Raw genomic sequence first — 10,184 nt, 5'->3', positions numbered from 1 at the left:
AGCTCCACCTTTAAAGGATTTACGTTTTGGTACCGGTGCCATGCTGCTAGCTCGCACTCAAAACTGCTTGTCTCTGAGCGAGTGACGCAAGCTGCAGATACATGAATCCGTGACGGGACGCTACGTCAATAACTGACAACGCATGGTCAAATCAACGTAATTAACACAAGGACAGCCACAAAGTCATAAGAACCAGTCACATATATTCATATGACAACAAAGCACATCAATCCAGCAGACCTGCAGCGGATCCACGCATTCCACCACACAAGAGCACGAGCCATCAAATATTATTCATAAAAACGTTACTGCAGATGTAAAAAAACAAACGCAGTTGTCACTTACCAAATTCTTTGTTGACAAAGAATTTAATCCCAGTACATCGTTTCAGTTCCAGTAAGAAGTCCTTCTCGATTCATGGACGCCGTGACAGTCGAGCCGCCCCTGTATTTCGCCGGTCTACAGCGGCCATTCGCACCTGCGCCGGCCCCGCCCCGACCGTCGCCCGGCACGAGCGCACGGCGCAGACCGCGGTAATGGAGAAAAGTTTTTAAAAGCACCGTAGTGTCCAGCCGTGCTATGGCGTCTCAGATCGCGAGGAGTAGTATAATGTCAGTCTATACTGTTGATACAGTTTTCACTGATTATTGACTTTCGGTATTAGAGTCAATTGAACGTGTTCTGTGAAGCATATAATATAGTCGGGGCCGGCGATGTCAGAGACCGGCCCAAACCCCGTCGGCCTACCGGGGATTCCCCCGGTATCCCCGATGGCCAGTCCGCCCCTGATGCTTAGTATTGTAGCCTGTATTGAATCCTTCTCTATAGGCCTAAAAGGTGAGATAATTTCATTGGTGGCTTTTTCTTCTGTCCCGAAGCTCTCGCTGTGTTGTGTTAATTGCAATCAAAGCAAAACAGGACATCAAGTCTGCTTCTTTCAGGTGAAAATATCATTCACCATAATGCAGTGGAATGCTTTGAAAGCACCAATTTACCAAATTGTTTTGGTTGACTGGTTAATTTACTCAAAGATGGAAGATGGAAAATAATGTATTGTAGCCCATTGAATAGGCCTTCACTAATTATGTTTCATTAATATTTGTAGTAGTCTGCATAAGTTGTAGTAGTAGTTGTGGTGCATGGACTATTTTTGTACATATTTAAAAGGTCACAAACTGAAATAGTTTGTTTTATTCTGAAGTCACAGTAGTGCAGTTTCCCGTGTGACTCTCTGTCTTGTCCATGTTTTGTCTTGCCGCTGCTGCTCTAAGGTTTGTACCATTGTCTCTTCTTTAGTAAGGGGTGCACCGTATCTAAACATTCACATATTAAGAAATGGAATCGCCTTTTGTCTTTTGATATAATCCAATCACTCAGTAATTTGTCCTCAGTCCTAAATTACAGGCCTATGGATAGTTTATTGCATCTCTCCTTCTCATTCTTATTACAGGGATAATCTAACTCAGGCACTTTTTATACTTCCACCTTGAATACAAACTGAAAAGCAGTGGTCTAGTTGAAGCAATGTCAACTGTGTTTTTCACCAAAGCCTGTATGGTTTCAGTCAGCTGGTTTTTTTTATTTTATTACATCCTCAATATTTTGTTTATCTCATATGAGGAGAACAATTCAGGGTATATCATTAACCCGATACACCTGTAAAACAGGTCAAAATGGACTCCCTACCATCTAAGAGAACACACAGTACTCAGCCTCATATTCATCAGGTCCTTGGGTTAATAGGAAAATATCAATGACAAAGAAGAGGTGACTTCAATCAGTCCCTTGGGGAATGTTGTTGTAATGAAGCTGTTATCAGATTAACATTAAATTCATTAGACTGCTCATTAAGAAGTGCATTCATGTGAACCATGATTCATTATATATATATATATTGAAAGACTGCTACTCTTCAGACTGGAACAAAAAGAAGGCGTGGAGAAGCTTTGTCTCTGCAGTTATTATTCACAGGTGAACACCTTCACTGTATCTCTGAAGGTGAGACAGCAGCAGATGGAGGGGTGTTATGAACCGTTTGCTTCTACTGGTGAAACTTAATCAGTATTATTGTTATTTGCTCCTATATGGCAATACAATTACAGTGACCTTGCAATGGCCTTATTGTGCATGGGCTCACGCTTTTCCCTATGATTTAATCAAATGTATTCTAATGCATCATACATAATAGGGTATTTGATATGCTACTCCTAAAATAAGTTAACTCTCTTTCCACATTGAAAATGTGCACATACATCAAATGTATACAAAACACAAGTAATGCAATAGAATCGTACAGAATATAATATATGTTAGGTGAAGAAGAGACATATTGTACCTTTATTGTCAATCTGCTCTCATTCTGATTTATAATCATGTCATTGGGTTTCATATTAGATGCATATCTCATTATGTCATTTTGAATCGCGATTTCCTTCTCTTCTTTGTTACTCAATAGTTATTCGCAGTGGTGGGCGAACTACTCAGAACTATATAGTCTAGACTCGTAATAGTCATAATACCACCGTGTAAAAATACTCTGTTACATAAATTTAAGTCTCGGATTCAAAATCTTACTTAAATACAACAGCATTCGCATCAAAATGAATTTCATAACAATATATGAAAATTATAATTTGAGTAATATTTATTTGCCCATTAATGCGTTCATCACTTTAATGTTGCAGCTAAAGGAGGGGTGTTATGAAATAAATAAAGTGGAGTTAAAAGTGCAATAGTTTCCTCTTAATTGTGATAGATAGATAGATAGATAGATCGATAGGTACTTTATTCATCCCCAGGGGGAAATTTGTAAGGAGAAATTCTTGTGGAGTAGAACTATAAAGTAAAATCCACAAGTACCTCACAATTGTACTTGAGTAAATGTACTTAGTTACTGTCCATCACTGGTTATTAAAGCCATGATAACAAGGTCTGCTTTATTATTTGTGTTTAAACCATATTGTGTCTGTCATTGTAAGGACTTACATTGATGAGCAGGACTTTACACAGATTTTTCAGCTGCATTACTTCCACCAGGGTTCTGCTCCTTCAGCATTTAGTAGTCTGTGATATATTCCTCATACACATGAAGGATCTAGTGACCATGTTCTCATTTAGAGGACAGGCAGAAAGTTTAAATCACAGAATATGAACATGTATTACTGATGCAAACATCACACCTCTAACCAACATGACTATATGAATCTATAATACATTTACTGGCACAGAATACAGAATAATGCACAGACCTCATTTGCTCAGTGTTGTTATAATAGAATACAAGGGGAGGAAAACACCATAGCCCATTGACTTTAATACCAACCAGTTTGTATTTCTTAGATTGGAATAATATATGTGACGCTGCAGGTGGCAAAAAGCAAAAACGTTTTTTTATAAGCAATATACTGTGGAGATATGCAAATTGTAATACAGTCAATAATATTGCAATAAAAAACCCTTACAATAGATGCAATGTAGGACAAAATCATTTTTTATACAACGCAAACTTTTCTTTCACTACCCCCACTGGCAATAAATAAAACATAGTTGATTTGAAATGAATTGCTTTTGTTTTCTTAAGTATTTGACGGGTATAATTAGTTGGTTAGCCAGTTAGCGAGTTTGATGAACGATGTGGTTTTAAAATAAAATAAAATATATTAGGCATTGGAAGTTTTGAATAGTAGGTTACAGTGTATTTTAAAAGTTTGAGGTTGTAAATGATTCGACTTTACGACGTGTTTTCTTTTCTTTTGTTGACGTATATTTTTCCAAATTACCCAAACAGCGCCGGAAGTACGAGTACAGTGTATTTGCCGTTAAAATAAAACTGATAACGTAATCGTAGACGGTGCATAGACTACACATCAACACCAATTTCATAACCCTCCACAGAGTTGTTGTGTACACTTAACATCACAATCCATTGATACACACCAAAATAAAATAATATACCCCGAATGTGCGCACAATTTAAATGACGTACGTGTGCACATATATATATATATATAAAGCTTTTATTTTGAAGAGAATAAACGGTTTTCCTCCCATTCGGTTTAAATCACTTGACGTCGCCATTTCTGTTTTAGTTTCTTCCTGAACTTTTCAAGATTTCACGACTCCCGTCCGAACTGTGAGTTACACTAAACCAACATGGGTGCTTGTTTGGCACTGGGTTCCCTCGCCAGTTGTGTAAGTAAACATTTAAATATACTTAACTCTAGTATTTCACATATAATGTAGCTATGCGTTGTTTCGCCAAGAAAACATTACGTCGTGATGTCGAGACTCCCTTACTGCCTCGTGACATTATATTGAAGGTTTTTGTTCAGTGTGAGAGGCTTTATTGTCATTTTGACTTTATTTACGGTTCACTTACAATGTGGGTAGTTTGTTAATGTATTTAACTGGATACAGTCAACACGTAATATGAACAAAATACAATGTTGTCCGTTTGGTTGTTTATGAAAATGCGCCATTTCCGGGTTTTTCTCAGGCTCTGGGGCCAGTCCCTGTTTTGTTTCTCTTCACGTGTTGTGCTCATCAGAATTGCTTTGATTAATCCTCTTTTTGTGTGTTTAAAACAATGTGTTACAAGTGATTTTAGGTCAAATGCACCCATATCTGGAAAGAATCAGATGGCAAAATAAGTCAATTTACAGTAAAAAGCTGCATGATGAAGATGAGGGGTAACATGTACGCAACAGGGGAAGGATACAGTTTCCAAGACACTTGACTACTACATCTCACTTCATTAAGGCCAGTAATATAAGTGTGGCACAGCTATACATGTGCCACCAGCAGGCAGATGTAATTAAATACTTATTAACAGGCAGAATACTGAATTAATTTATACAATTTATTTCAATGTGTTGAGATTTGAAACGCGGCCCTTTCCAGTTTTTCAAAATAAAACCTGTGAAAACAGCCCTTTGTGCACAGGAGTTGTTTACATCCTGTGTTATCACTATTGGTTCTTTTTAATATTCTTTTGTAAACTTGGAGTTTTGCTTTGATATTTGTGTACTATTCCTCTTGAGTTCTTTGTCTGACATCAGCCAGTCTGAACCGTGGAGACGGGTTCTTCTCGTCATGGCGGCCATGTTTACACCAAAGGCCCGTGTACTCTGGTGCACACACTCGTATTTAATGAAGGATGACTGATCTCGGCTACAGCGCTTTACCTCTCAAGCAGTCTGAATCATGATTCAGTCTGCTGGATGTCGCTGGATGAGAGTCGGGAGGGATTTGTTGACGGGCCTGATTACTGCCTCTGTAAACCGCCGTTTGTCTTCTGCGGAAAGCGTGCAGAAGAAGAAGAAAGATGGCCATCCTGACAGCAGTCACAGTGTTGTTTGTTTAGTTGCATTACCCCACACACCCCAGAGTCCTGCCCCTGACTTCCCCTCTCCCTCACCTCTTCTGCAGGCGTCCTGTCTGTGTGGATCCGCCTCCTGCCTCCTGTCGTCATGCTGCCCGTCAACGTACAACTCCACGGTGACCCGGTTGGCCTTCTCCTTCCTGCTACTGCTCGGGACTCTGGTGTCCATCATCATGATTCTGCCAGGCATGGAGGAACATCTGAAGCAGGTACGTTAAGATAAGATCAAGTTTAATGGTCCACACTGGGCTGTTGCATGAGGCACCTTTTTAATGGTGTCATGAGGCCCTGTGTGTCTTTGCATTTTCTTCAGATTCCAGGTTTCTGCCTCGGTGGCACATCCTTACCGGGCATAGACAACAAGGTGAACTGTGACATCATTGTCGGCTACAAGTCTGTGTACCGCATGTGTTTCGCCATGGCCTGCTTCTTCTTCCTCTTCTTCATCATCATGATCCGAGTGCGCAGCAGCAAGGACCACCGGGCCGCCATCCAAAATGGGTTGGTGCTATTTATTCACTGCAGCCTCAGTACCACCAGTCATGTGTAGGATGAAGCCTTATGCTGCACTCTGCTGGCCAAACAGGGGGGCTGCACCTCTAAGTGTACTTAAACAGAGAGTAAACATGTGCATACTTAGGATATCTTTACTTCTTTTCGCCTCAGTTTCTGGTTCTTCAAGTTCCTGTTGTTGGTCGGCATAACAGTGGGAGCTTTCTTCATTCCAGATGGCATATTTAATACAGGTATGAAGCCCGGACATATTATCAGTTTCTTTTAATCTAAAGCATCCGGCAGCTCGCACACCTTCAGACAAATGCGATGCTACTCTGCCTGGTTTAAGTTGCAAAGCTGCAGACTTTTGAGTAAAAATTAGGGCTGAGGAACTGAGCTTCAGAAGCTTCAGTTCTACAATATATTTGTACCACAAAGTGTTGAATGCATGCTCAGATTTTTAATGTCCTGACTTCTTCTTCTTCTGTCTGGTCTCAGTGTGGTACTACTTCGGCATGGTGGGCTCTTTCTTCTTCATCATCATCCAGCTCCTCCTGCTGGTGGACTTCGCCCACTCCTGGAACCAGTCCTGGCTGGAGAAGGCCGAAAATGGGAACTCCAAATTCTGGTTTGGAGGTCGGTTTAAACGGAATGAATAGAATTTAGAATTCCAATGTCACGCGTGAGCTCTCACGCGTTTGTCTCACGACGCCGCTCTTCTCTCGTGTTTTTTTTTTTTTTCTCTCTCGCAGCTCTGCTGACCTTCACCATCGTCTTCTACGCCCTGACCTTCACCATCGTCGTGCTCTTCTACGTGTTTTATACCAAACCCGACGACTGTACCGAGCACAAGGTCTTCATCAGCCTCAACTTCATCTTCTGCATCATCGTGTCCATCGTGTCCATTCTGCCCAAAGTTCAGGTAATAGAAGACAAGACGACAAGCTAATATGGAATGAACGTTTGTCGTCTCTGAGCATTGAAGAGCGTTTTGTTTTACCGGCACAGTCATTTTATTTTCTCACTCCTCCCGTGCCGTGTCGCCACAGGAGGCTCAGCCCACCTCCGGCCTGCTCCAGGCCTCCTTCATCTCCCTCTACACGATGTACATCACCTGGTCCGCCATGAGCAACAACCCCAGTAAGTCACACGTCTTGTATTCACAACTTTGAAGTATGACAAGAAGAAAACACGCCCCTGTAACTGTTTGATTTCTGTGTTTTCCGTCCTCAGACCGGCAGTGTAACCCCAGCCTGTTGAGTTTGGTCCAGCCCATTACTGCAACTCCACCACCGGGACCGGCTCCTACGAAGGCCCCCGGAGGCACCCAGTGGTGGGACGCACAGGGCATCGTGGGATTGACCATTTTCTTGTTCTGTACTCTTTTTGCCAGGTACTTTACCGTAACAGCGGCTGTTTTTAGGCGTCATAAGAAGACATTTTTATTGAGCAATGACCAGAAGCTCACCGACTGCAAGTTCGTCAACATGACATGTTGTGCTCTCACCCGCCACAGCATCCGCTCCTCCAACAACTCTCAGGTGAACAAGCTGATGCAGACCGAGGAGGGCCAGGGTCTGACCACCGACTACGAGTCGGCGGTGGGGGATGACGGAGTCCGCCGGGCCGTGGACAATGAGGAGGAGGGAGTCACCTACAACTACTCCTTCTTCCACCTCAGCCTCCTTCTGGCCTCCCTCTACATCATGATGACTCTCACCAACTGGTACATGTAAGTATCAGCTGTCGTTGTTCTCGGCGAACGCCATCGCCGGCTTCTCTCTGATTCTTACCTCTTGACTCCTCAGGCCCGACGTGGAATACCAGGTGATGCAGAGCACCATGCCGGCCGTGTGGGTGAAGATAATCTCCAGCTGGTTCTGCTTGCTGATCTACTTCTGGACCCTGGTGGCCCCGCTGGTGTGCTCCGGCCGAGACTTCAGCTGAAAGTGGTGAAGTCCGCCCGGTAGCCCGTCGCCATTTGCTTTCTTTCTTCTTTTTTTTTAAAGAAAGATAGCTGAAGCTTCAAAATGATTATCTCGTGCTTGTATCTCCACATCTATGATGTTGATTAATGAAATGGTAATGAGCTTTGTTTGTGAACTGAATTAGTTGCATGTTTTGCCTAAAAGTTTATTTTTGTGGCTCGAGTTTTGATTTGGATTTGTTACACTACATTTATTTTAGTTGTTTGTACTTTTTTCATTCTTCGTTCCCTATAAATCAGTTTGTACAAACTTTTGTGGTGCTTTTTTTTTTCTTTTGTCAAATTTTACAACAAGAGTGCCTTCTTATATTTGCACAATTTTTGATATTTTTAATAACATTCACTCAAGTGTAACGTTGCTTTCACAAAATACTGTGTGTTCACTTTTCACGCTAATCAATAAAGATGACGTTGTGTTTCATGTGTGTGTGGGCAACATCTCTGTCCTGTAGGTGGCGCTGTGGTCACATGTGACCCTCTATATGTAATACATCTGATTGTGTAGAATCTATATTGACATTTGTGTGGTACGATGTATATTAACCTGTTCTTCTCATACTTCCACTTTCTGAGTTTTTCTTTAGAAACAACGAACACGATGTCATCAAGTCAGCAGCAGGGATTTCCAAATGCTTTTAGCACTGTAAATCAGAGCCAATCAAACCGAAGCAGATTATTAAAAGTAAGAAAACATATAAAAGTGTTTGGGAAAATATTAGAAATGCAAATTTTCGTCGTGACATCAGGAACCAGTCAGAGCGAGCGGTCCCTCTAAGCTGATTGTTGACATGTAGAACATGAAGCAGGCTACTTCAGCACAGTCGGCGCTTACATCAGTAATCTCTCGGAAACCCAGCCTGCTCATGCATGTGACATTTGTGCATTTAGAGGCGAAATACATCCAATGCAGGGACATTAACACCCCCCCCCCCTGCTACACCATGACACTCCCTCACACACTTAGATCACAGACTAACAGTGTGCATGCCTAATGCAGTATTATGGGTGACAGTGTCCAGCTGTGAGCAGCAGGCTGACCTCATGCTGTTATATAATGCTGAATGAAGCACTGATCAGTTGCATAAGCCAGTTATAGGCTCATGCTCTGGTTGGGGGCTCACCACGCTCCTCTCTGCCTGCTGTGTTTTTTGGCATGATGGGCCTGGCCCTGGAGGCCCTTTATACTGTCATCAACAGCAACTAGGTGGGGCCATCCTCCTTGGAGGGTTCGAAGCACCTGGCAACCAGGTATGAAAAAACAAAACAATCTACATGGAGCCCTGACACATTTACAGCCCCAATGGTCTTCATTAGACAGCTGTATGGAGTTCATCTCACACTTGTTATCGCAGGTTTGAGAGTGTGAGGACACAATAATCTCAGAGTACATCGCACGTTCCTGGAATATGATTAGGGTGTGATTATATATTAGGACATATTTTTTACATCTTACACTATAATATTCAAGTCTATACAATACGTTATTGAATGAAATATGTGTTGAATAATGTGTTGAGTACACAAAATGTGACCACATTAAGAATGAGGTCAGATTTTGTGCTCCGTGTGCCAATTTTTACATTTAATTTTTTCTCCAAATGCAGTTTAAGTGACTTTCCCACACTGACGAAGTGAAATTCTACGTAAAAAAATATCTTAAAAAAATATATAAATATAAATATATATATATATTTTTTACCTAATAAAAATATTAAAAAAATATTTTGAACCTTATAGTAATAATAGTAATGGTACTAAAATATATGAATTACTAAAGCAATTGCGTTTGTACGCAATTTCTTTTTAAATTTCCTATATTAATGTAAGGGGGTGGGGTCTCGCGCTAGTGCGCGTGGGTTTCAGTCAGGCAGCATCAGCGTGTCTGTCTTGCGCTCCAGCTGTGGCGGGATGTTGGGAATGTCAAGCTAACCGGAATAAGACACATACAAACCGGGAATTTAGAATAATTCCGAATAATAGCGCAAGAAATATGACACAATGGACAAGTTTTAAAGTTGTGCGACCGGAAATGCTTTGTTTTCTGTTTACCATGCATTGACAATGATGATGATGATGCTAGCACGGCGGGGGAATTGCAGTATCAACTTTCTAGTCCCGCTACCAGCATCTGTACCATGTTGTGTTTACATCCATTATCCGGACTGGACGACTCACGTTGTTTGAAGGTAACAACCAAGCTAAAACAGTCTGATACGAAGCAAACTATACAGCGTTAGGGCGCTAGATATCAGCAGCTGGGGGTGTAAATTAGCATTATGACTGTTGCCTGTTGTACAGTATGAGGTGTTGCTGAAAATGCCA

General features: G+C 41.6%; 1 protein-coding gene across 1 annotated transcript; it reads left to right on the top strand.

The window, feature by feature from the left end:
• The first annotated feature begins 4,059 nt into the window (after positions 1-4,059).
• serinc2 (serine incorporator 2) lies at positions 4,060-8,283 on the top strand. Its single transcript, XM_079288479.1, has 10 exons — positions 4,060-4,191; positions 5,428-5,589; positions 5,694-5,881; positions 6,047-6,126; positions 6,374-6,511; positions 6,628-6,797; positions 6,925-7,015; positions 7,109-7,268; positions 7,392-7,607; positions 7,684-8,283. Exons 1-10 carry the CDS (start codon positions 4,153-4,155, stop codon positions 7,820-7,822), a joined length of 1,383 nt encoding a protein of 460 aa, XP_079144605.1. The 5' UTR covers positions 4,060-4,152; the 3' UTR covers positions 7,823-8,283.
• The last annotated feature ends 1,901 nt before the right edge of the window (positions 8,284-10,184 follow it).

The sequence above is a fragment of the Melanostigma gelatinosum genome (assembly GCF_949748355.1).
Source record: "Melanostigma gelatinosum genome assembly, chromosome: 17".
In the NCBI taxonomy this organism is placed as follows: domain Eukaryota; kingdom Metazoa; phylum Chordata; class Actinopteri; order Perciformes; family Zoarcidae; genus Melanostigma; species Melanostigma gelatinosum.
Note: the sequence above shows the minus strand (reverse complement) of the source record. Positions and strands in the feature narration are given on the sequence as shown.